General features: G+C 52.0%; 1 protein-coding gene across 1 annotated transcript in view; it reads right to left on the reverse strand.

Moving 5' to 3' along the window:
* Nucleotides 1-26792, reverse strand: part of Abtb2 (ankyrin repeat and BTB domain containing 2) — a 155478-nt gene that overhangs the window by 2883 nt on the left and 125803 nt on the right. The window contains exons 4-14 of the mRNA XM_048443637.3: nucleotides 14798-14950; nucleotides 13218-13383; nucleotides 10384-10473; nucleotides 9669-9770; nucleotides 7744-7840; nucleotides 7235-7370; nucleotides 5948-6174; nucleotides 5017-5195; nucleotides 4515-4620; nucleotides 4238-4340; nucleotides 3056-3146 (exon numbers count right to left, since the gene is read on the reverse strand). Coding sequence (XP_048299594.1) covers nucleotides 3056-3146; nucleotides 4238-4340; nucleotides 4515-4620; nucleotides 5017-5195; nucleotides 5948-6174; nucleotides 7235-7370; nucleotides 7744-7840; nucleotides 9669-9770; nucleotides 10384-10473; nucleotides 13218-13383; nucleotides 14798-14950 — 1450 coding nt within the window. The remainder of the gene's footprint in view (nucleotides 1-3055; nucleotides 3147-4237; nucleotides 4341-4514; nucleotides 4621-5016; nucleotides 5196-5947; nucleotides 6175-7234; nucleotides 7371-7743; nucleotides 7841-9668; nucleotides 9771-10383; nucleotides 10474-13217; nucleotides 13384-14797; nucleotides 14951-26792) is intronic.

The following is a 26792-nucleotide window of genomic DNA, read 5'->3' on the forward strand; positions in this document are numbered from 1 at the left end:
TACACACACACACACACACACACACACACACACACACACCACCACCACAGAATGCCCCTTGCTTCTTTTGAACAGAATTTAAATATGAGCCAGGTGTGCTGGTACATGCCTATAATCCCAGCATTAGAATCAGGAAGCTCAGATGGGAGGATTGCTCAAGTTTGAGGTCCACCCTGGGCCACACATCACCAGGCCAGCCGGGGACACCCCATCTCAAAGCAAAACAAAAGTATAAAATGAATTCTACATATGGCAGGCATGCCGGTACAGGTCTGTAATCCACCGCTGCTGGAGGATGGCAAGCTCAAGGCTAGTCTGGTCTACAGAGTGAGACTGTCTCAAAGGCCAAACGAGTCTATATGGAGCTGAGGGGCGAGTGAGCCGGGGCCAGTTGTCTAAGCAGACCACATTTGCAGACCTTGGCAGATCGCCCCAAGAAAGGAAGTGCTCACTTTGCTGCCTGGCTGAGACCTGCCTGGGGCTCTCAGGAAGTGGGTGCTGGGATTCCATGTGCAGGCCTAGGAGCGGGCAGCTATATTGAGTTCTGACGTTTATGTCACAAATACCGCCATTACGCTGGAACCTGGTGAGGTTCCCAGTTGGAAAGAGGGAAACAATTCTCTCTGGTTGGCTGAGGAAACAGCCCCAGCAAGGCGCTGGCAGGCATGTGAGTAAACAAGGCTCCAGCAGGCACAGTCAGAGTCTGTCAGGCCCGGCCCTCAGGCTGGAGAGGCACCAGAGGGTCTAGGAGAAAGCTCGACAGCATGTGGGCAGCTCAGCCAGGTACTGGCAGGCTCCCATCGGGAAGCCAGGCTCCCACGGCTTCTGTAGCCCCAGCTGGAGCCTGCACAGCCACCACACAGTAGCTCATTAGTGTCTGTCCCCTGCGTGCTGCATGTCTCCTCAGCCACCAGGACACAGTCTCAGACCTGGCATGCTCACTCGGTTGGGACAGAGGTGTATCAGCTCTTCCGGGATGTAGCTTAGCAATAGAGTGCCTGTCTAGCAAGCCGAAGGCCCTGGGTTTCTACAGTACTACAAAAAGAAACATCTCAATTTTTTATATCACTGATAATGTTGGAGTGCATATATCAAAGTGCCTTTTATATGCTGGAGTATATAATTAAAGATGGGCCCAGGGGATTCATGGGGTAAGGCAGGTAGGAGTCCGGGGCCAGATCTGAATTACTGGCTCACACTGTATCAGGGTCCAGCAACACATCCATTGTTTCCGGGCCTCCAAAACCTTGAACCTCCATGCTGACCAGAGGAGCTGAGGGTTAACAGTTCCAAGGCCCATGTGTGCCAGCGTGTTAGGCATCCTGTTCCCATTTGCCCTACCAAGCTGCCAGCCTGTCCTGGCACAGGTGCCCTCCCTTGGCCCCAGGGCTAAGTCCACACACATCTCCCTACCTCTCCACCAATCCCTGCGGCTCTCCGTGACCAGCCTACACCTGAGCACAGCCCTCCCTCAGGTTTCAATCATCTGCACTTTTGGGCGACTTGGCCAAACTAGCTTCTACAGCCGTCCTTCCCCGGGGATGAGAGAGAAGGGTTCTACCCGCAGGCCAGAAGCCCCAGGTCTCTCTTCCCTGCCTCCAGCCCCTGTCACCGAGTCCCAGGTCCTATCTAGTCTTCCCTCCACGTTCCACTACTTTCCCATCTAGTAGCTGAGCTTTCATCAGATTCCTTCTTTGCCTTAGTGCCTGTCACTTCCCAGCTGAGCTACCTTGACCAGCTCTTTACCAGCTCTGACTCCTCACCTGCCAGGAGGGGGTAGGTCTTGGGCTAGGCTCTGAGGCTTAAATGAGGAGCAGGTGAAATACTTTGAACCATGTCTAATAAAGTGTCTGGTGAGCTGGCGAGATGGTTCAGTGGGGAAGGGTGCCTGCTCCCATGCCTGACAACCTGAGTTTAAGGCCCAGGACTTGCACAGCGGAAGAAGCAAAGCCCTGAATACAGTGGCATGCCTTCCCGCTGCACCCCGCAGGAAATAACTTAAAAACCAGTGTCGGTGATCGGCGCCACCCTGCACTGGAGCTCCCTGTTGGGACACTGTGTGTCTGTCTGAGGTCTTGTCAACTAGTTGCTGAGACCATAGCCTGGCTGTCACTTTCCTAGGAAGTATACTGTCTATACTCGCTGACATCAGTCACAGCCCTGTCTCACTGCGGGTGGCCCCATCCTTTTAATTCCTCTGTCCCAGAGTGGCTAGTGCCAAACCCGTGACTAAAGAGTAGGTTCAAGAACCAAGCAGTGCATTTCGGGAAGCTTTCTGAGAGTCTCACTGTGGTCCACTCTGACCTCAGGCATATGAGTCTCCTGCTTCAGCCTCTTAGGGCTGAGGTTCTGAGTGCTTGTCACCACACCTGGCCTTCAATATGGTGGCACAGAGGGCCAGCCATTTTAGATGGTGGCTCTCTGAATGATGGAGGTAGGGATTCTGGGATCTCTCCCATGAGCTTTTAATCTGCCCGGGGCAAGGCAGGACCAGTGCTACCTACCTGACACTGCTGGGCCTCCATGTGGTCATTGCCATGAAGGGGATCAGAGGTACAGGCCTGAGCACCGACGCCCCCAAACGCACACACCTGGGGACCAGCAAGCCCCATTTTCTGGAAAGTACTTCTTAGCTGGGACCCCAACCCAATCTCCAGACCCTCCTCATATGCTGCAGCTGAAGTCCACTGCCGGACTGGCTTCCCATTTTTTCTATCTGGCCAGCAGGACTGGCATGGACTCTTGGGGAGGGGACAGCCTGCACCTTCACTACCTAATGGCCCAGGTCACTGTGTTCCCAGTAGGCTTCAGCAGCGCACTACAGAATGAGGGCCTACACACCGCGGGGGCTGCATGTGTTCACCCTTTACGTCTGTGTGCAGGCTGCCTGGCTCACAGTGGATCAGTTTGGCTCAGGAAGACTGGGTGGCCCCTGATTTGATCATCACACTGGCCTAGAGGATGGAGCGACCAGACGGACAGGCCCGGGACGGGCCGCGCAGAGGACAGAGTGCAGAGCACTTCCAGTGGGAGCGCAGCCCCGAGGCCCACACACCTGGAAGATGTGGTACTTGATGTCGCTGATCTCGATCGTCTTGCCGCTGTCCCCGTCTTGCTCTGATTTGTTGGTCATTAAGGTCTTGAACCTGGAACAAAGAGACCAGGTGGGGCTTGAGCATGGCCTGATCCATTGTTGTGCCCACAGCACGTTCATTGGAGCAGCTTCTGGGAGCTGGAACACTAAAAATGACCGTCCTGTTCCTAAACGAATGTTTGGCAGGTGACGTTTTCTATCGTCCTGGACGGACAGCTGGGGCCAGCTCTGTTCTGTCCCTACCACCACTCCCCACACAGTGGCCTGAAGCCTGTGGTGGAGTGCTGGTTTATTCCAGAATACTTCTGTGCTCTGACAGACAGCTGCAGTAACTGAGCAGAAAGCAGCCCTTGGAACACCCTCTGCGTGCTGGACTCTGCTCCTGCCGCACCCGGCCAGCCCACGGTGTACTCCAGAGGCTGGAGGGAGCTCTGTTACCATGGGGCAGAGACTAACATGTCCCCTTGGTCCCTTTTCTCCAGTACTGCTGGCACCTGGTCTTTCTTCCATAGTAGATGGAACAAGGGTTAGAAGTGAAACAGTTCTGAGGAAGCCCCTGAAACCTAAAATAATTCACATCGTCTCCCCGAGGTTATAGGCAGCAATGACTCCTGGGAAGAAGAGGCTGGGCAAGTCAGGCCAGGAACTTTGGAGATGCAGCTTCCATGCTGGGGCTGATTCTGGGACATCATGTTCCTTTAAGTACCACCACCCCCATCTCACTCAAACACACACACACACACACACACACACACACACACACACACACACACACACACGACCTCCTCCCCTTCCCGGTTTTCTGGTTTTCTAAGCTAGGCTTAGGTGGAACCATTCATTGGCATGCTCTCTGGGGTGGGCGCATGCTCGCTAAGCTGGACTTAGGTGGAACCATCCATTGGCGTGCTCTCTGGGGTGGACGCATGCTCGCTAAGCTGGACTTAGGTGGAACCATCCATTGGCGTGCTCTTTGGGGTGGGTGCATGCTCGCTAAGCTGGACTTAGGTGGAACCATCCATTGGCGTGCTCTCTGGGGTGGACGCATGCTTGTTCCCATCTCCCCAGGAGGTCTCCCGACACACCTCAATGCTGGAAGAACTGCACTGTGCCCCTGGGGCCAGCGCTGCCACCCAGGCTGCCTACCTGTTAGACGCTGTCACCAGAAGGACTTTGTGTGCATAAAACAGCTTTCCTTCCACTAGGAAGGTGACATCTGACATCTCCTTGTTGTTCAGAAAGTGAGGATCTATGGGTGGGAAGACAAAGGGAGTGACAGGTTGTCCGTCTCCAGGGTTTCTAAGAGGGCTGGGGGTGGGCAGAGGGCACAAAGTAAGGACTAGAGAAACTGAGGCTCGGGCCTTGGCCCTTAGACACGGGAAAGGAGGCAAGAGCGATGGGGAGGAGGGGGGATGGCCCGCACCTAGCCTGGCTGGCAGGGTCTTCCGGATCTCCGGGATGCTGGGGATGGGGCTGCTGCCGTAGCAGTGAGTGAAGATGGCAGCCAGCTGCTGAAGGACGGAGTCATTCTGCGGGGAGAGGGAAGGACTGTCAGCACATACATGTGGCTGGCAGTGGCTGGAGTCACAGTCAGGCTCCTTTCAAAACCCCAGGCCAGGATCAGAGCAGCCGCTGCTGTTTGTTCCTGCTGGATCTGACTTGGCCAGAACGGACTACCACTTCATCTGCGATTTCCCAAATGGCCGTCTTGGCCGGGCTCCAGCCTGGACTGCCATGGCCTCTGCCCTCTGGCAGTCATGCAGTGTAAGTCTGGGTGTCGGGGAGGTGTTTGTCCGTGAGCCTGGGGCTGCCTGGGGCTGTCCATGTGTGGGGGATGTCTGTGCATGAAAAATTGATACGACAGTCCCGGGACCTGGAACCCAGGGCTCGCTGAGCCCTGGGTCGGGCAGTTGGGCCCCACTCACTTTGCTGGTCTTGAGGATGTCGAACATGAGCTGGAAGCCTTCTGTCACCAGCTCCTCGTTGTACTCCTCCTCCTTGATGGAGCTGAAATCCCTCAGGAGGCCCTGTACCACCGAGTACCGGGACTGTGAGAAAGAGGTCCGCAAGGACTCTATCCAGATGTGCAGCTTCCAGGGGACACCTAGCCAGAGAGAAAGGCAGCCGTCATCCCCTCCTGGTACAGCACAGGGTGTAGACCACACCTTTCCCAGGGTGGGCTCTGCCTCCGTGCCCCACCGCTGAGTGCTATGAGCCCCACCGCTGAGCTTTGTGAATAAAGTTGGATTTCCTGTCATCAGGCCCAGCTGCCGGGGCACAGGACGCTTTGGCTTCTCATCAGATGACATGGAGGAAGGGGCTTCAGCCAAGTTCAGGGCCTACTGCTTGTTGGCCCCGAGAATTTATTTGCTGAGAAGAACCTGTTCGGGAAGGATGACCCAGAAAATATGCAGGGCACTCGAGCAGCAACAAAAGTAATTTTGTGGTTGGGGTCACCACAACGTTAAAGGGCCACAGCTATAGGAAGGCTGAGAGGTGCCACTCCAGGGGGTGGCGCTTGGCCCCGTGATAACACGGCCATGCCTTGTGCTCTAGCTGACATCTTGTTCTTACACAGAGGTGGGAAGGGAGACTCGGGGAGATCACGTGGGGTACAGCTAACAGGATCTGGTTCAAGTCCATCCAGCTGACTAGCCTCCCTGGAGAACACAGAGCCCCAGGCTCAGATCCCAGGAGTAGAGGGCCAGCTGAGCAAGCAGACACTGAGATCTATGTAGTCTTCAGGGTCCTGTAAGGACTCCTGGTGATCCATCAGAGAGGAGAGCGGTGGGCCCGTGAGCAGCAGCCTGGGACCCCGAGAGCAGTGGAGTGACTGTCCCGTGTGCACAGCCTCACCCAGGGCTCTCAGCTCCATGGTGATGTCCACGTAGCCATGCTCGGCGCTGTAGTACATGGCTTCCTGCAGGGCCTTCGTGCGGGTGCGGCTCAGCCTCACAGGCCCCTCGCTGCTGCCCTGGCTCGATGTGTCGCTTTCTTCCACACCCTCAGCCAGGATCTCTTCTAGGGACAGCACATCTGCTTTAGCCTGCTGCGGCTGAGTCAGGAGCTTCCTTAAGACGTTCCTGGAAGCCAAGAGATATCAGAATGAGCCCCAAGGTTCCCAAGATGGATGCATAGTGCCCACCTGAGCTATGGTCTAGATCCCTGTGGCTACGATGGGTTACTTTAGGGCAGCTGAGGGCTCTCAGCATTCCCCATCCCCAGAAGTGACGGGGGCAAGAACCCCATCTTTTTTCTGTTCTGGTATGACTGGAGTCAGCTTAGCACTTGGCTGTATGGTCTCAGGCTGTTCTACCTCTCTGAGCCCTGGTTGCCTTGCCATCTTAAGACAGGGTGCCAGGGTGATCCTCTCCTGGAGCTGGTGCCGGTCTGATGCAAAGGCACCAGATGCACCATGAGATGCACACGGAGCATGTCACAGCAGCCACTCCTCAGCTGCCTACCCCACAATGAGCAAGTCTACTAGCCCTTGCTGCATTCTTCCAGTATGTTAATGGGGAAGGTGTAGGGTCTGCGGGGTAGGGCATGGCAGGGGCACATGTATGATGGTGGTAAGACACCCTAACTTGCACATTAGCACCTTGCCCGTCAGTCTTTCTTTCCTGTTTCCGTCCCTGTCTTCTAGTAACCTCTTCTCTTGTTCCCCTCTGTGTCCCATCCCCAACACTGCCTAATGGCTCTGGTTTCAGTCACAAGGCCAGGCAGACCTTCCATCTGTTCCAGGAGCTACCAGCAGCCTCTTCACGGCTGGCCCATGCTCTAGGGACCAGAAATCCAGCATCACCTTCACAGAGGTGTGGTCCTAGGTAGCCCTGGCAGCTACAGGACTAACTGTTCTGCTAAAAAACGGGGTGGGCTGCCCCAACATGGGAGGTGCAGATCCCAGTCAATGCCCGTGTATCAGGGCCCAGCAACTCATCCAGTAGTTCCAGGCCTCCAAATCCTTGGGCCTCCATGCTGACCAAGAACCTTCATCATCCTGGTTGACATGCACTTGAGTCCTGGCTTCAGGAGATGTTACCAGGCCTGGCTCCTCTGCAGCCTCTGGAAGCCCAGGCTCCTGAGAGCATAGCTCAGTGCTCCTGGTTAGGGCAGGCACCCCAGGCACCCCACCGTTTGTACCTGTGGCCATGGGCAGCCGAGTGGCTGAAGCAGTTCATATCCTCATGGAGAGAAGAGGCCATGCCGTTGGCTTCCAGCATGCTGAGCAGGGGGTCAGCGCCCCGACTCAGTAGCAAGCTGACCAGCTCATAGTTCCCTGAAAGACAGGTGGTAGCGAAAAGTTCGATGGGATAGCATCTGAGTAGGGAAACCAAGATAGGGCAGACAGGGTCTCTAAGATCTGGTCCTCGGAATACGTGGTGATGGTGGGGGGCACAGTCACAAACAGGTGATAATGATGCAAGTGAGAGAGGTCTGAGAAGGTGGCTGTGTCCCTACCACAGGCCCTGCCTAGGGCCTCAGGGGAGGAGGGCTCCCTGCCCTGCTGGACCCTGTGCTCAGCAAGAACCCCCTCCCAGTAGCCTGAAGGGTTCTCAGAGGTAGAATGTAACCCAGTGACCAGCCAGGGTGACAAGGCTAGAATGTCATAGAGATGTGAGAACCTGTTGATCAGGGAGCAGTGGACCTACCAGCTGCAGAGGCCAGCTGCAGGGGCGTCTCGGCATAGCTGTCTTCCCCGCCGTTCACTGCCGAGCCCTCCACGTTAGCACCAGCATCCAGCAGCAGCTGTCCGGGACAGGAGAAGGCACCAATGAGCACAACGGGGTGCCTGGGGAAGGGTGGGGTGCTCTGGGGGGCAGGACCTGCAAGTCTCCAGACATGCGACCAAGAAATGGCTCACACTGGAGCCTTGGGATGCCTGGTCACCCTCGGGGAGCTAGCGTCATCTCCACCCATGAGGCCATGCACCAAAGCCCCTAAACTGTGACGGCCTGCAGCTATGCTTTCTCTTTGCAAATCTTTCCCATCACTCAGCTTCAGGGACCTTCTGGAGAACCCGCACAGGGGAGCAGGACAGGGGGGTGTCACCTGACATCCCTGGAGGGAAAGGAAATCCTGAACAGTAGCAGGTGCAAAAAGCATGGGGTGGGGCTGGAGAGTTGGCTCAGTGGTTAAGAGCATTGCCTGCTCTTCCAAAGGTCCTGAGTTCAATTCCCAGCAACCACATGGTGGCTCACAACCATCTGTAATGATGTCTGGTGCCCTCTTCTGGCGTGCAGACATACACACAGACAGAATATTGAACACATAATAAATAAGTAAGTAAGTAAGTAAATAAATAAATAAATAAATAAATAAAAAGCATGGGGTGCAGCACTGGCCACTGACTAGAGTGGCTTGAGCCTTGGTCTTCCCTATCTACAGAGTGGGGAGAGGACTGCCTGGCAGCGTTACTGACATTAAATGATACGATGTCCAACCCAATGACAGCTCATAACCAGCAGCATTTGGGCTCCTCCCTGGAGAGGGTCAGCAGCTACCCAGGCTGGTAAGGAATGGGAGGAGCAGAATGTCACAGGCTGGTTAGGAGTGCAAGTGGCCTCATTCTAGCAAGGACAACTTTGCCAGGGGTCAGGGGAGGCAGGGTTATCTGTTCCCAAAGGGGTCTGCCTTAGGGCAGGGGTGTTGTCTGCATTCTGCTTGCTTCAGATACTCCCAGGTTCCTGGAGACACACACCTCATGTCTCTGATCACCCCTCCCTGGCAACCAGATTCCAGGAGCCCAGGTGAGCTCCACGCTCCCCTGTAGGGCGTGGGACACAGGGACGGCCTGTATCTGCTGGAGACTCGTCCGTCAGAAACCAGATATGCTCCCTGCTGGGGCATGGCAGTGGGGGTGGAGACCTGCCTGCTGGATGAAACTGGGCACCAGGCCAATCCAGGGCACAGCCCACAGCCTGGACTGAGGCTGCCGTTCTGGGAAGGTGGCGACTACAAAGCCTGGGTACAGTAACCAACTGGTCAACAACCACCTACAGAGTGTTGGCTGCATGCCAGGCAGTGTTGCCTACTGCAGGTGAGCCTGACTGGGCTACCCACAGAGACCTTGTATCCTGGAAGAGAAGCAGGGGGCGGTGCCCACCCCAGAGGCAGCTCTGTGTAGTCCTGCAGACATTACTGACCAGAAGTCCTGTGAACTGTCTCGTCACTGGTACCTCCTTCTGAACCATCACCTCGCTGTGATGCCAGCCTTAGCAGCCAAAGCAAGGCGGGCAACACTGAGGCTTAGCTTGACACATGAGTTGCGCCATCTGTCCTTTCTCGGGAACTGGGAGATGGGGAGGGACAGGACAGAAGGACACCAAGATGCAGAGCCAGCTCTGAGGGAAGAGCCTGTGGCCAGGAGAGGGCTGGAGGTGTGAGATGGAGAAGACCAAGGTCCAGGTCTTTTAGAACTCCCTGGGAGAGACACTGCTTGAGCCCGGATCTCCTCTTACACCCACTAGCCAGGTGAGCTTTATCGGGGAGGTGGACCCTGGCTGCAGCAGTGTCTCTGGCCAGCACTAAGCATGCTGGCGACCCGCGGCACATGCCGCCCCTCCTAGGAGCTCACCTGCACTACAGAGATGTGCCCATGCAGCACTGCAAACGTCAGGGAGGTCCAGTGCCTGCTGTCCGGGTGGATGGAAGGGTGCCTGGGAGAGTTGTTCGGAACCTGAAAAATACACAAATCATCACTGTTTCCTGGACAGGTGACATGCCAGAGCAGACGACACAGGATACGAGCGTGGTGAAGTTAACAGAAGTGCAGCTACATTTGCCGGGTAATGTCTGCCGAGAGCGCTGGTGTGGACAAGGTTCAAAGGAAAAGGTTGGGTGTCCATCTGGGGATGTATACCATCGGCAGAAGATGACAGGAGGGGAACACTGTATGTATTGGAAGGAGCAGAGACAGGGACAGCCAGGGATTGGCCTCGTAATAGAGGACGAGGGCTAGGAAAATGGAATTATGGCCATTCCCTCGACTCAGCTTCAGCCCAGACCCAGAGGACTGCCATCTCTCTTCTCTTGGCCTGTTTTTAAAACAGGGTTTCCTGTGTACCACAGGATGGCCTCAAACTTGGGATCTGCCTCCATAGTCTTCAGAGTGCTGGGATTACAGGCGTGTGCCACCATGCGTGGCTCTTTTCTGTGGTCTTTGTGCACATTTCTAGTCGAATGAGACACATCTACTGAGTACGTGTAAAATACCACACCAAGCCCGGCTGCTAGAGATCTTGGCGTGGCCTCTCGCTGGATTAGGGTCTGGGGCAAGAGTTTCTTTTTACCTGTATATCTAAGTTGGCCCCAGCATCGATTAGCATCTGGACCATGGCTTCATCCCCAGCAGCACAGGCATACATCAGCGGCGTCATACCCTGTGAATCAAAGGTGGATGCTAAATCCCCAGAGATAGAACACAGCATCGCACATCCCCCAGGTCTCTGCCCAGCTGCTCCTGTGTCTTGTGCACCTTAAGCTCCCAGGGCCAAGGCCACTGGAAGGCTAGGCAGGGGGCATTTCCACAAGCACCATGGACGGCATAGGGGGCAACTAGATGGCCACATGGCAGGCTCTGCAGCCAGATTCCAGGGCCAATGTGTTCTTCTCTCTGCTTCAGTTTCTTCATCTTAGAGTGAAAAAACAGCGTGAGCCTTGGGTAGTTGCAGAAGGGTCTCAGCACACACACACAGGGCTCAGTACGTACAGAGTAGGCTTACAACCCTGAGCGAGAGCTAATTAACATTGTAACTGCACACAAGAGCCCATCACAGGCCAGCGCCTGGACTCACTGTAGGAAGTGACTCCACTCTGGAGCACCTCATTCAGTCACTATGCTATTCCTATTGGGGGGGGGGGGGCTTCTACTGCTGTTCTCATTGTATGCATGAGGAGCAGAAAGGGGGAGTTAACAGTCTGAGGTCCTGTAACAAACAAGACGTGGATCTTGGGTCAGAACCCAGGTCTACATGAACTGTTAAAGCTTGTGCTCAGCCGTGTCTCTGTGGAGATGCGCTAGATCACATCTTGTGTCAATGAGCAGTCCGAGTGTACCGCGAGCTGTGTCCATTCGCTCGCTGCATCTACGTGGGCAGTTAGCAGGGCTGGGAGTCTGACGGCAGAGGCAATGGTGGAAAGTGCATTCCACAGCTGGATCCTGGCAAGTCTTTTTCTGGTGCTCTGTGACATTATTTATTAGGTTATGTGTGTGGAGAGAAGATCTTCTTAGCTCATAAATCCTTGTCTCGTTCCTGGAGATAAGGAAATGGCTTGAGATAATCCTGGGGCGAGGGGCCTGTTTAGCTATGCATCTATCTCTAAATGCCAAGGTTCGGGGAGTGACAGTGCCCAGCATCCACAGAAAAGACAGTGGCAGCATGACGGGAATCTGGCTTTGTTCCACACTCACATACACACACCAGGTACACAAGTGCTTTGTCTCCGCAGATCTGTACATATGCAGAGCAGGCCAACAGCTGGAGAAGAGCAACTGTTTGGGGGCTGTTACCACCCTCACTCGGGCACACAGGGAGCTGAGAGAGCAGATTTCAGGGCTAATCACCACCGTTTTGATGGCAATGCAACGACAGCACTAATCATATTGACAAGAAGCACAGTGAAGATTTACTAACGCTGAGGGTGCCGGGCGGAAAATTCTCCCAACTACAGGTCCTGCTGCTCCACCTTAGAGGTGAGGAAAGCCAGGCTCCCTTGGCGGCAGGGTGACACGGTAGACCAAAGGCACCCACAATCTGAAGCTTAAGTGCCCAGGCTTCAGTGCTGCACTCCCTGAGGAAGTGGGCATCAGGAAGAAGGTTCGTACAGAGGCCTTCATCTGTGCCTGCGTGGGACTAACCTCAGCCTAACACTGAACGTTGACACTCCTCCCTCTGCGGCTCCTCAGTCCCAGCCGGGACACCCTTGCTTACAGTCGCTTCCCGGGGTCTGACTTCCCTCTTCCTCCCACGGCACCAGCCCTGCCTTCCCTCCAGGCTCCGGTTCAGCTCCACACAGTGCTCCAGGCCTCAGCTGCTGCTCAAGCCTCTGTCGCACTGTCGTTTCATCTGATGCCAGGACTTGAACCTCCATGGTAACCGGACTGTCCCCAGGCTTCGGGGTGGGCTTCCAGACCACACGGTGCCAGCTGGAGCACAATCACTGATGCCCACAGTGGGCACGAGCTGGAGGCAGACTCCTTAGAATGGTGGTTCTCAACCTTCCTAACACTGTGACCCTTTAATACAGTTCCTCACGTTGTGGTGACCCCGCACATAAAATGATTTTGTTGCTACTTCATAACTGCAATTTTGCTCCTGTTATGAATCATAATGTAAATGTCTGAACCAGTGCCCTGGGGCTCGTGACCCAAGGCTGAGAGCCACGCTTTAGCGCCTTCAGACCCTGCTGTCTTCAGCTGTCCCTTATGGAACTCAGAGCTCACCCCCCGGTATTTCCCGCCCTTTCTCCTTATTTTGCTCTTTGGTACTTCCGTCAATGTGCTCTTTATTTTACGTGTTTGTCACCCCTCCCTTCTCTGCTCTCTTTTGGTGACGCAGCTCAGTAGTAGGGTATTTTCCTCAGCCTTCAGTTTTGTTGCGACAGGAAGCTCAGTAGTCCAGACTGGCCTTGAATTCACTCTGTAGCCTAAGCTGGCCTTGAACTTGTGACCACCCTGCTACAGCTTGCTGAGTGCTGGGACTCTAGTTGTACCATCATCACCCCTGGCTTATGTGCTTGTTTCTTACTCTCCTGCCAGTGTCACCCCATGAAGACGAGGTTTCTCTGGGGCTAGTGAGTGGCCAGCACACACACTCCCATTCGCACGCCAGAGATCACGGCTTGCCACCGAGCTCTTTCCCCAGGACCCTTGCTCAGCTCTGCCTCCTCTAGGACAGTTGCTAGCTAGCCCTCCAGCCAGGGAAACAGAATCCACCCAGACTACACCACGGTTGTCCGGGAGGGATGGGGGGATGCCCAGGCTAGCCTTCTGTCAGGAGTTTGAAGCTCAGAGCTGAGTCTCAGTCGGCTTCAGAATGCAGGGACTACGACTGTTTCTCCCACCCTAGCAACTGTCAGTTCAGAGGCGGTCTCTAAACCGCCTAGAGGAATTCACAGAAGGTACCTGGTCGTCCATTGTGTTCACCCCATCCGGACCCAGGGCCTCGATGGCCTGGCTGATGAGGTCTGTTCTCCCACAGTTGAGCATGCGGAAGCCCAGGTCCTGGTTGAATCTTTCAGTAGCAGCTCGAGCGTCCAGCCTCCGGAAGGAACTGAAGCAGCATTCGGGTCTGCCCAGGAGAGACCAGGAGGTGTGTCAGGGGCACCGCGACACGAGGCCCAGCTGGGCCTGGCTGGCATGGGAGTCAGGATGGCTGGGTAGGAGGACTGGAGTGTGCACAGGTCAGCCATGATTAGCCTTGCTCTGTTCCTGCCCTAGAGCAGTGGTTCTCAACCTTTCTAATGCTGTGACCCTTTCATACAGTTAGTTCTTCAGGTTGTGGTCACCCTAACCGTAAAATTATTTTCACGGCTACTTTGTAACTGTAATAATTTTGCTACTGTTCTGAATTGTAAATATTCTTTTGGAGACAGAGGTTTGCCAATAGGGTCGTGACCCAGAGGTTGAGAACCACTGCCCCGGAGTGTGCAAACCTTGACTTCACTATACATAGGTTAAGACAGTGGACTGAGCACCTGAGACCTGTCAACTGCCAGGGAGCAAATTCTCAGGTCAAAATAACCCATCAAGGGACTTGACCCCCGCCCCCCCAGGAGGAGGAAGGAAGTTCATCCTGCTGCTGCATGGTGCTTACACAAAGCAGGGTAAACTTTGGCCCATGAAGTGGGCATTAATGGCCAAGGTCTAGCATTTCCCTGTGCCTCTTCAGGTTGCTTAGTAAGACCCCAAATACAAACGCAAGGCAGGAAAAGGCTTAGAATCCCATGAACAATCAACCCAGCTTACTAAGGACCATCACACATACAACCACCCTTAAGGGCACACAAGTCATCTAAAATCTCCTACTCAGGTCCTTTAATTAGGTCAATGTGTGTAAACTTCATGTCTAGAGCATGGTTTGGGCACAGTCGGACAGCAGAAGTGCGAATCACTCAGCAGGCGGGGGATGACCATCAGGAGCTGCCCAAGAGGAGCTTCAGCAGCAGACCTATCTATGGGCGGGGGACTGCGGGAGAGCACAGAGAGCACCAGGCTGGGGACCATAGGAACCTGGTCTCAGACCGAGGCACCTCTGTGGACAAGCCGCTGTACCTCCTTGCCGGGCAGGCTTCCTCTACAGCATGGGCATTAGAGTCATCTTTAAAGTTGTTGGGCATAAGGCAGAACTCAATACAAGAGTTGATACAAGGAAACCAGAGTGAATAGAGAGGCACAGAGGAAAGAGTCTTGCCAATCAGGACCTTACACTCATACTGGCTGTGCTCCCCTGCCCAGACTCTAGGTGTGTCTGTCTTGGTAACACACCAGTGACTGCAGAAGACACATCCTGAAAGCAGCCAAGCCTAGAACCGATCTGTTCTCACACGTGGCCATGGCAGTTGGGGAGGATACTTAGTGAAACTCCAGTGCCCTACAGCCTTGCTCTTCGATGCCCACCCATCCACTAGAAGCAGCAGGAAGCAGAGGAGTGTTGTAGGTGCTGGGGCATAGGTGTCGTGACCCCCTTCTCCCGGGCTCCATACTTGAGTTGGCGGGGCTCACAGTCCAGGCCTGGTAGCAGCAGCCGGGCTGCCTGCCGGATATCCCCACTGTCCACGGTGAGGCTGCGGCGGTGTTCTGCATAGGTGATAGCCACCCGCATCCACTCCATCAGTGGTGGCAGCAGCATGAAGGGCCTGTGGGGGAGCAGAGAGAGGTCAGGCAGGGCTGGGTGCAGTGCTCCATGCACAGGGAAGAGGGCCCCTCAGCATGTGGTCTCAGGAAGTAACCACAAAGGCTGGCCGCTCCATAACTGCCGGGCTGTCCTCAGCCATCAGGAGACTTGGTTTTTGTGATCATAGAGACCCCAGTTTGTTCTTGCATTCTATGGCTACCCTGTCATGGGTCAGGAGGAATTTCCATCATGGGAACTGGCAGGAACTGAGGGCTCTTCAGTGGCCAATGAAAGATGTTCACCAACACGTGTAATTGGGATGCTTGACCCTCCCAAGACTTCATCTGAGCACCAGATTTTTCTCTGGGCAGAGGTGGAACACAGCTGGATATGCACAACAGACCCAGGCCCCATGCCCAGCTCTGCGACAGGAGCTGTCACCCATCACCCCGACAGTACCCCCACATTCCTCTCGAGGGCAAAAAGCTTTATTAAAACCCCAACAAACCCCTAAGCAGACTAGCCAGACATGAGCTTCAAGGTGGTTCTTTGGCAGAAATTATTCTGACGTTCCAGATCTGTGCCTGCAGAAACACATCTCAGTTTAGGTAATGTAACTGGTCCACTGATGTCAGAGGGGGTACGAGGAAACCAGAGATCAGTAAAGTCTCACAGTTCTTGGTCTCCAGAGCAGGGTCCCAGTGCTGGTTGACACCGCCATCAACCACAGCAGAGTCTGAGAGTCACCTGCCGTGGTAGTGTGACTGTAGCTGACTCCCATAATCTCATAGGGAGTGGCACTATTAGGAGGTGTGGCTTTGTTGGAGTGGGTATGACCTTGTTGGAAGAAGTGTGTCACTGTGGGAACAGGCTTTGAGGTTTCCTATGCGCTGGATACCACCCAGTGTCTCAGTCAACTTTCTATTGCCTGCAAGATGTAGGACTCTGAGTTAGTTCTCCAGCACCCTGTCTGCCTGCACGTTGCCATGCTCCCCACCATGATGATAATAGAACCTCTGAAGCTGTATGTGAGCCACCCGAGTTGATGTTTTCTTTATAAGAGTTGCCATGGTCATGGTGATGCTTCACAGCAACAGAACCCTGACTGAGACACCTGCTCATTCTCGGCCACTCATGGGCTCTCACTTCTGCTTGGCCAGCCTCTCTTTATCCTTCAAAGCACAACGCCAATACTGCCTTTCTCCACCCAACCTCTCCAGGCCTCCTATTAACAACCCATAGAACTCTCCTCTAGGATGGCATGTGTCCCTTCACGCTGACTGGCCTAAGATCAGGAACGATGCCTTTATTATATCTGTATTCACCCAGCCAGGGACCTGACCCAACAGCTTTTCAATAAATGTTTGTTGATGGACTAAAGCTATGGATTAGCACCTGAAACTTAGCATAACATATGCAGATTTTTACCTGGACCAAGTCAGGTCTCTGCTCAGAAATAATGACATCTGGAGCCAAGCATGGTGGCATACGCTTCTAAACCCAGCACTTGGGAGATGGAGGCAGGAAGATCATGAGTTCAATGCCACCCTTGGCTATAAAGTGAATCTGAAGCTAGCCTGGGCTATCAGATTCCTTTTCTTAAAAACAATGACATGCTTCATTTTCAAGGGCATGGTATTGATTAATGTAGGAGGTGGGGAACACTATTGGGGGAACTTGTGTAATCTAGGAAGGAAAAACCATCATTCATGAATTATCATTGCAAGATTATAAACTTCCATTTGAAATCTCCTCAAATATCTGTGAATTTTCCGATTTTGGCATTACAGAGCTGGAGGCCAGCACAGGGGACACCTACTTTAACTACAAGCACTAGAGACAGATGATTCATTCCTCTCTATTGTAGCTAAAAGCACAGCAAAGAGCCAGAGTATAGCCATTAAACCTCTTTGTGTGTGTGTGTAACAGGGTCTCACTGTGTAGCCCAGGCTGGCCTCTAACTTACATTTCTCCTAAATTTTGGGACTGCAGGCATAACCAAGATTAGTTATGCTATTAAACCTCTTATGTGGGCATTTCCCAGTTTCTCTAAGGCATGCTCCACAGGAACTCACAAGGCCTAGTCAGGTGGTATCCTCACTCATCCTCCCCCACACTCTCTTGTGCCCCACCAGCTCACTAGATAGAAAATGCAGTAGGGATAGCCTTGGAAATCGTATACTGAGGAAGGCTCGTTCAGCCTCCAATTGTATCACCCTGACTAGCGACCAGAATGTTGGAAACTACATTTCTCAGACTCCTTTGCAACTAAGGCTCTAGATGCAAACCCAATTTTGTAAGTAAGCTTTTGCTTTATAAGTTCCAGGAAGTGACAGGAAGCAGAGGCCACCTTTGTTTCCCTACTGCTTTTGCCGACAGATCGGGTGATAAAAAGCACAAAGTTGTATTTATTCTCTCTTCCTATAGAACATTCTTATGTCCGGGCTCTATTTCTCTTGTGTGCTAGAGGCAGAGACAACAGTAGTAAAAACAACAGACTCATGATCCCAGCCTCAGTCCTAAATCATAAATGCTCAAACCCAGCACCCGAGGCTGGGGACATGGCCCTAACATGTTGTCTGCAAGCCTGGTCTAGACTCTGCTCCCGAAGTCCTTTCTGTGGTTTGGTTAGCATCTAATTCCCTGTATTAAGCCCCATCCTATTTAAAACACCTAAAGTGATTTCTGTTTCCTGAATTGAACACTGATTAAATACTCTAGAAATCTAAATTATCCCTCTGCCTCTAGGGTGGTGAGTGCCTTGTCTCCAATCAGAGCTGACCTTGCCAACAATCAACCTCTTCAGACGAAGGATGGCTTACCCAACTCCCACCCCTACCTGTGGTCCGTGGGCAGGTAAAATAAACAATTCATGGGTTTTCTTGGTTACATCCTTTTCCTGGGCTGGGATTTCCAGGATGCTTTTTTCTTTCTACTAATTCGTCCTACCCACTGGGCATGATGAGAAAAACAGGCTGCATTATGGGATATTCTGGAAAATCCCTACAAAAACTCCCATCTCCAGTCTCCATTGCTGTGTTGGAGCTTCAACGTGGAAGGGCCTGGAGGAGTAGGGCCAAGGGTAACTGTGTGTCTTCCTCACTGTCTCTTCCCACAGCTGAGGTTGGCTGACAGCCCCTTGTGCAGAAATACAGTTGGCTGCAGGGCCGGGTAGGAGCCCCACAGGCTGAGGGAAGCCCCCCCCCCCACATGCAGCCTGCCTGTCTGCTGAGATAACACTGGATCCGATACCTTAGAATAGCCATTCTTGGATATTTTTGCTCTCAAGTCTCTTTCTATATTTCAAAAAGTTACTGAAACCCTCAAAAGGCTTGTATTGGTCTTAGTCTATGATACCAACAAAAACTAAAGCAGAGAGAATGCTGGAACACAAACACACACGAGCGTTCCACAAGCCACTGCAGTGAGAATATCATGTCAGAAAGCCTCAGCAGTCATGTCAGAAAGCCTCCAGAAACTGCCTGGATGCTGCAAAACGTGAAGTTTAAAAGCAAACATCACATTTTTTCGCAAACAGATTTGACCCCGTAGACTCCTGGCAAGTGTCTTTGGGGCTCCAGGGGTTCTATCCCTGGGCACGATTTGAGGACTTCAGAAGATCACACCAGGTATCACCCCCGCCAATACAAAGCCCCGAAAGCCCGGCTAGTCAGAACTTGCTGTATAGACCAGGGTGGCATTAAACTCACGGAAACCCATCTCCCTCAGCTTCTTGAGTGCTGGCTTAAAAAAAGTACATGCCACCACAGCTGGCATTGTGCCAGCTTAGTGTTTTTTTTTTTGTTTTGTTTTTTTTTTGTCAACTTGACATAACCTAGAGTCATTTGGGAAGAAAGAATCTCAACTGAGGAATTTCCCAGATCAGACTGGCCTGTGGCCATGGCTGTGAGAGCATGTCTTGATCAATGGTTGATGTGGGGGAACCTACCTCACTGTGGACAACACCATTCCTAGGCAGGTAAGTCTGGACAACCTACCAAGAAAGCCAGCTGAAGGGGAGGTGTAAGCCACGTTCCTCCATGGCTCCTGCGTTCTGTCCTGACTACTCTCAATGACAAGCTGTGACCTCTAAGATGAAACAAATGCTTTTCTCCTCTAAGTTCTTTTGCTCAGAACATTTTATTCAGTAACAGAAAAGGCAGCTAGTATAGTGTCTGAGGGCAACAATGCCCAGGGCTGGTGGGCAGCAGCAGGCACAGGCTGGACCCCTGTCCTGGTGGCGCACAGTCCTGTGAACCCTGAAATAGCACAGGGCTTGCACATATGCTGCTGGATCCTTAAGGGCAGCATCCTTGCCAGAAGAAAGTTCTAGTGGCACTAGCCCAACTGAGCTAGCTATGGACCCTCAGGCAGGGCACTGTCCTCTATGGGCCCAGCTTTCTATTAAAGAAGGGGTTAGCTTAATGTTTATACATCTTCTTCCATGGTGAGAAGTCTTCTCCTTGAACTGCAGACTCTTCATGGTTGTCACTCCCTACAGCCCAGACAGAATATGTGGTTCTGGAGGGAGACTGCCTGGCTAGAAGCAGGTGTCTTCACCCCAATCAAAACTCTGACCCTTGACGGTAGCTTCACCTCTTCTACTCACAATTCCCATCTGAGCAAAATGGGTCTAAATTATAGGAGTGCTTCCCAAGACAGCCATAAGTATGTACACAAAGTGCTTAGCAGAACACTGGGAACATGGTTTGTTCTCCATAAACATGAACTAGTCTTACCGCTTTAGTATCTGTTGATAGAGAAAACATAATAGAAAAACACAGGCCATAGGAATCTGGCTCTATTAAATGCCTCAGCCCCAGCCTGCTCACAGGCCAGCTGACTCGCTGCCTTCTCCCCGCCAGCAAGCATAAACACGTAAGCCTGCAGGCAGACTGCCCACTATCCACTCCAGCCCAGCTCATAAAACAGAGCAAACAAATGCAACCACTATGTTGAGAGGGAGCTACAAACTTTCTGGAGGCACAAACTCTTGGCCTTGGCAATGAAGAAATTGCACAGGAGAAGAGGTGGCTACAAGAAGCACAGTCCTGGAGGCTTACAGGTCACTGACGTGTGGCGGTGGGGCATTACTTTAAGGGATCTGCAGCCCCCAGCACACCCTGCACACCCAATCTGCTGCTGCTGTGATGAACAGTGAGCTAACACTGGCTTCTTACAGCAGCTATCTGTGGGCATGGAAGAGCAACTATCAGTAAGGCCAGTTTTGGTTACAGAATGAGTTTGAGCCACATGAAACACTATCTCAAACATAACCAACCAACAGAACTGGCACGATGGTTCAGCAGGTATAGCTGCTTGCCACCAATCCCCAGGACACGCTGGAGAAGAGGATTTGCTCCCAAGAGTTGTCTTCTGACCTCCACACACATGAAGTGGCACCCCCTACCCTCAAGTAAACACACAGATGCAATAAAAACACTAAACAAACAACACAAAACTACCGGGCTGAGGGTGGAGCGCAGAAGTAGAAGTGCTTGCCTTGAGTTTGCGGAGGCCTTAAGTTTAACCCCCAGCACAGCGAAACAAATGAGCAAAGAGAACAAGCACTATATGGGGAGAGTTCATAAAGCACATCAGTGAAAAGGGTTTGTTTCCCTATGTGACCCTGGACAATTCCTCTCACTGCTAGAGGAGAAAGGCAAGAGCCCTCCCTGAGGTCACGCAGCTAACATCAGAAATAAGGATACAGATTCCGTGTCTCTCATGACCCTACTTCTCACTTCTATGCTATTGGGGAGCCTGGCTGTGCCCATCCAAGGGTCTCATGTGGCCCTTCAGCAGGACTCTGCAAAAGTTGTCTTATTCTTTCTGTCTGTTTCTCTCTTTCTTTCTCTCTCTCTCTCTCTCTCTCTCTCTCTCTCTCTCTCACACACACACACACACACACACACACACACACACACACACAAAGCTTCTTTAGGCCTTGATTTTAAGAGGTCCCTGCAGCCTGGAGAGAAAAAAGGCCTACCCTCCCCCCACCATGTGTGATTTATTAGGATGACAGTCCTGTAGGTGGCATCTTAACATGGAACAGGAAACACCTCCAATTTCCAGCTCAAAGCAGGCTCTGTTCTTTTTTGAGGTGGGAAGGGACTTTGGACATGAGACAGGTTGGCAGGTGGACACTGGCCTATACCCATAGGCAATGTAGTCCAAGCCCTGGGCAGGAGAAAAGTCTTGTGCCTCTGTCCCCAACCTGGTTTGTTGAGGCATGCACGCCTCTGAAAGAGGAGAATTGGAGACATGGACAGGATGTGCCTTTTGGCTCAGGCTATGAGACCAGACTTCAGCTTCACCTCGAGGAGGCTGGGCCAGGGTTTTACTGTATGTGGGGGCATGCCAGCTAATGGGCACAGAGGTCAGAAGCAGGGACAGCAGTTTGGGGATTACTTACTAGGGACATCTCCGCATTATCTTTAAACGATGCCTTACCCAGCCTGAGAGCACCCTGGAGCTTAAGAGAGGAGGAGCCAAGGAGCCTGAGAGCTGAGGCAGGGGGCTGCTACTGTGGTTTCTGGCCTCAGATCTCAGTTTCTCCAACTTTGCCCCACCTTCAGCAGGAGGCACAGGAGAGCTGTGGGGCTGCTCGGGTGGGTTCCCCTGCCCACGGATCTCACTGGGAAGCTGCACCCTTGCCTTCCATCTTGTCATCTGGGCAGGCTAGGAGAAGGGCAGAAATGTGGTAAAGATTGCCAGATTTTTTCCACCAAGTGACGATTCCACAGACAGAGACATCTCTGGAAGGACTGGGGTTGGCTCTGGAGTGCCAGCCTGAGGCCCTTTTTCTGGTTTCCCTAAGTCTTCCAGAGCTGCTGTGGCCCCAAACCAAGCCAAACGCCCATGTAGAATAAAGCTAACATTGTCCTACTGAAGTCAGATTCCACCCCAGCACAAAGGAAGGATTCTAGTTTGCCCACATCTTGGACTAATTATTTTCCTAGAATTGCTTGGTAAACCAGGATGGTTTGGCTCAGAGGAGAGAGAGAGCTAAGCACGTTTCTCTCCCTGGACCCCCGGGCTTGTGTCCCCCTGGCTGAGCCTGGCTGTCTCAGAACATTCGGCTGATCTTAGCAGAATCTCTGGAATCAGGTGACTTCTGTTGGAAGTGGGGCTTTGGCTTTCTGGGGGTGGGGACAATACAGTTTCTTATTAAATCTCATCTGGTACAAATTAGAGGCACTGGAAGAAGCTTGCTAGATATGCTACACATGTGATGATTTCTAGGTTTTTGTTGTTCTGTTAGTGCTTGGGATTGAACTCAGGTCCTTGCACATGGTAAGTACATGCTCTACCACTGAGTTATACCCCAGTCCTCTAGGGTACTAGGTTTTGTTCTGTTGTTTGTTTTTCGGATGAGGTCTTGTTATGTAGCCCAAGCTGACCCTGAGTTCATGTAGTAGATCAGATGATCAGGTTACTTCTTCCTTGCTCCTTCCTGCCTCTGCCTCTCACGTTCTGGTATTACAGATGCATGCCCTGTTCCCCCCTCCCCACTTTGCTATATAGTTGCCCAGGGTTCAAGTGACTCATGTATGTCTGTCTCCAGAATAGATTGGATTAGGGTGGGCTGCCTTGCCAGACTGAATGTGAACGTGGATATCAATTTCAAACAAGGCCTAGTCATGATGACCTATGTCCTCTGCTGGCTTCTTGTTAGTGGTTGCTCTTGATGTCTCAGTGGAATCTGTCAGCAGTGGAACGTGCGGTCAGTGTGACAATGGGGACATGCAGATGAGCAGACAATCACTAAAGAATAATGTTTACAGAACAGGCACTGAGCCACTGGCATTATAATAATTATTATTATTTTGAGACATGGATTTTCTGTGTAACAGTCCTGGCTGTTCTTTGTAGACCAGGCTGGGATTGAACTCACTGAGATCCACCTGCTAGGATCCAATTGCTAGGATTAAAAGCATGCGCCACCACCGCCCGGTGCCACTGGCATTTTTTTTAAAGTCCCCTCCATCCATTGATAAATCCTCACAGCTACCTTATGAAGTGGGTGCTATTATTATTAGTATATGCACTTACACATGGGCAAACTGAGGGCCCTGTGTCATTCACACAGCAGTGGCAGAACCAGGGTATGAACCAGTGCGGTATGAACAAGGAAGTTTACACCCATCCGAGGTCCTACTCAGAACAGATTTCACTACCACACAGATTTGTTCTTTAGCCCTATTTAGTATTTTTGTTTTGCTTTAATTTTAAAAAATTATTTGTGTGTGTGTGTGTGTGTGTGCGCGCGCGCGCGCGCGCGCGTGTGCGCACGCATACATGTAGATACTACAGCTTATGGGAGTCAGTTCTTTCTTTCTATCATGTGGGTTCCAGGTCATCACACTTGAATCCGAGGCCTCTACTTCCTAAGCCATCTTTCTGTCCCTGTTTAACCCCTTTGATAAGGAGTCACCATGCAGTCTTGGCTAATCTGGAGCTAACTATGCAGACTAAGAAGGCTGTCACCACAACTCCTGCCTCTACTTCCCCAGGTAGTGGCATGTGCTACCATGTATGGCTGATTTAGGATGTGTTAACTAAGGACACTTTCGAATAAGGAAACAACACACCCATCCATCCATCATGTTTGTCGCTTTCAGCTGAGTCCTCAACAAACGTTTATTATTCAGTATTCTATTTAAGATCAGCTTTTAGGGGTCTAGCCATGGTACCACACATCTGTAGTTCCAGCACTTGGAAGGTAGAGGTAAGAGAATCATGATTTGATGGCCAGCCTGGGCTACAGAGTAAGTTCAAGACCAAACTATATCTCAAGAACACAAAATAAAACCAAGAATAAAACAGTCCCTACATCAATGCATTTTTGAGTAGGGATATTTTTAGCTAATGATGACTCTACCAAGATGTGACCTATTTCACAATGAGAGGTATCTGTAATGTTTCCCAATCTGGACCACTTTTGAGAGAGAGAGGGGGAAAGTGCTAACATGCATGCAGCCTTGGGTCATGCTGGAAAGAACACAACTGCCTGCACTTGGCAGCTGGCCTTGACCCCTGGTGGCATCGTCTGTGGGTGAGAAGGTCTAGGTCATGGAGCCTGCACAGGCCACCACCACGCTCTTCCCATGCAGCAGGGAAGGCCGTAAGCCTTCCAAATCAAGGCTGTGAGACCCATTCTCAGGCCAGCACTTCTCAGCACTGCTGCCTTGAGAGTGGCGACAGGTCCAGCAGGCTGGAGTATCACTGCCTCCCACACACATTGGGTTGTTGCACCGTGACAGCAAGCCTCTTTCACCTCCTCTGTGGTGTGGCTCTCTCGGACAACATGCCAGAGACACTTTCTCTTTCCACACTTGCATGCAATAGCCTACTAAAGACCACACGTTCTACACACCTAACACACCTAACAGCCAGCTAGGCAGGGTCTTCTGACCGGAGCAGGCGCTCTTCCCTCTTGTGGGCACTTGCCACCACTCACAGGCTTCTGCCAGCAAGAAGCCTCATCAGGATCTTGGGGCTCAGCTGTCCTGAAGGCAACATCATTTATCCCACAGACATCTACCTGCTGGGCAGGGGAGCATGGTGGAGTCTTTGGGCTAGACCCTTGAAATGGGACCTTCTCTTCAAATGTAGCTGAGTGAAATCAGATCACATCTGCTTACCCCATCACCTGCAGTCTAGAGCAGAAAGGTGACCCACTTGAGACTGTCACAAATAGAGCTTCTAGGAACTTCTGGGAGACAAGGCATGTTGAACTTGAGGTAGACAGAGATGAACATGTGTATGGAGGAATTCGTGATAAGGAACTACTGGTGCTACGGCTAGGGATGGAGTCTTGTGGATGATGATATGTTTTTCAACACAGCCAGGGAATGAGGAAGAAAAGGCAAGCTTCTAGCTCCTTTATACACCCACAGCCCAGCTGGAGCCTGGCAAACACTCTGGCGTGGACTTCTGAACTGCACACCAACTTATGTCAAGCAAGCCCGAGGCCATTTGTATATTACTTCTGACCCTTCGGCTGCTTGCAAGGTATGTTTGTCATCAGTTCATGTCTGACAAACAGTGTGAAGCTAAAGCACATGATTCAGGTCACTTAGCAGGCAACCATAACTGGCCTGGCCCTCAGAAAACGTCTCTCATGATGACCAGCTGCCACACAGGGCACACCAAGCCTGTTAGCTGCCGGAGAAGTAGAAGATATAAAGGCTTATTTCCACTCTGCCCAGACTCTAGCTTGTATTCTCAGTCTCTGGACTTGGCCTCAAACTGGAAGTTGGATACCAGCATCTCAAAGGGTGCACTCCAGGCTCAAGAAGGATTAAAAACCCCATTCCAAAACTGCATATAGTAAATGGGGAAATGGAAGGGGCAGGGCAAGCCACAGCCAGCTGAGAGGCTGCTGGTCCGGGTTGTGTGGGAAGGAATAAATCTAAGAAGATTCCTGGCAGGCGAGTGAGGGCAGGCCAGAAACCGGCCTGCTCTGGCTCCTGATCTGCCAAAACCCCAAGCCTGCTCTCATCCCCAGGGTCTGAACCATCTCCAGCTTGGCCTCGGAAGCACCTCAAGAAAGCAGAATCAGTTCCCTTGAGAGCTGGGACTTCCCCACATGGAGGCACTCTCAGGAACCCTACAGACAAAAGGGATTGTTACCGCCTATGTTAAAAAAAAAAAAAAGAAAGAAAACTCTGGAAATGAATGAAACCCTGAGCTGGGTAGTTCCCAGTCTTCATTTTTGTGAAGACTGGCGGTTCAAACAATGGAACAGGAAGTCACAGGCAACGGGCAGCCTGCAGGGGCACTTGTCAGAGGCCTGGCCAGGATCCTGTCCTCTCCCCATACTCTATTATCTGGCACTGCCACTTTCTTTGTCTGCCCCAAATCCCTGGCTCGCTCCTCGGATGTTGGCAGATGCCCACATTTAGGCTGGCCACCCAGAGCTAGCAAACTCAAGTCTGATGGGAAGCAGTTGAGAGCCAGCCGCCCATGTCACAGTGGGTGGGGGAGGAGCTGATGGAGAGACAGGAGTCTTGCAAACTCAGTCAATGGATTCACCACCGTACACACTGATTATGATATTGGCTTATCATAATCAGAATTCCTGGCCTGAGCTCCACTCTTCCTCTTCCTAGCTGAGACCTTGGGCATATCTGGGTACTCTTCAGGACCTCAGTCTGCTTATCTATAAATGGGAACAAGAGTAACTTCTTCCAACAGCTACAGACAAGAGACTGTTAGTTGTGTAAAGTGCTTCAGAGACTGCCAGGCTTGGTCTTGATGCTGAGATGCTACATAAAATCCCTTAATGTTCTCTAGACATGATGCATCCTGGGCAGCCATTAGAACTGACTGCTGACTCCTCTGGAGTGTGGGTAAGAAGAGGGAAGGAGAGGCTGGAGCAGCAAATTCTGCTAAGCTGAATTCCTGCTTCTCACAAAAACAATAATCAAATTAGATCCCATCACTCCTAGGTATGCAGTGGCAGTAGGTCACACACAGGTACCACAGTAGTCCAACCTTAGTAAGCAGGAGGCCAGCAGCAAATCCACCATGACTGTTGGAAAGTAACCCATAGTTTGGGTGGTCAGAGAAAATCCAAGCTGTAAAGGATTTTAAATCCTTGGGTTGCAGTTTATAATACATCTAAGTCTCTACAACTGACAAACACTTTAGTTCTAAACAATTCTCACCTAAGTCCTTTGGGACATCTGGTCTACCTCATCCCTTTGTCCCTCACCAGGTTTCTTTCCTGCTGTTGGTGTTGAGTTACAAGAAAGTGAAGACAGGGACTGAAGTGCGAGGTATGAAAACAAAGGGGAGAAACTACACAGCTTGAGTAGACATGACTTTTAAGCTCACCAGTGCTTTGGGTTTAT

The sequence above is a fragment of the Myodes glareolus genome, chromosome 10 (genome assembly GCF_982192425.1).
Source record: "Myodes glareolus chromosome 10, mMyoGla1.1, whole genome shotgun sequence".
Lineage (NCBI taxonomy): Eukaryota > Metazoa > Chordata > Mammalia > Rodentia > Cricetidae > Myodes > Myodes glareolus.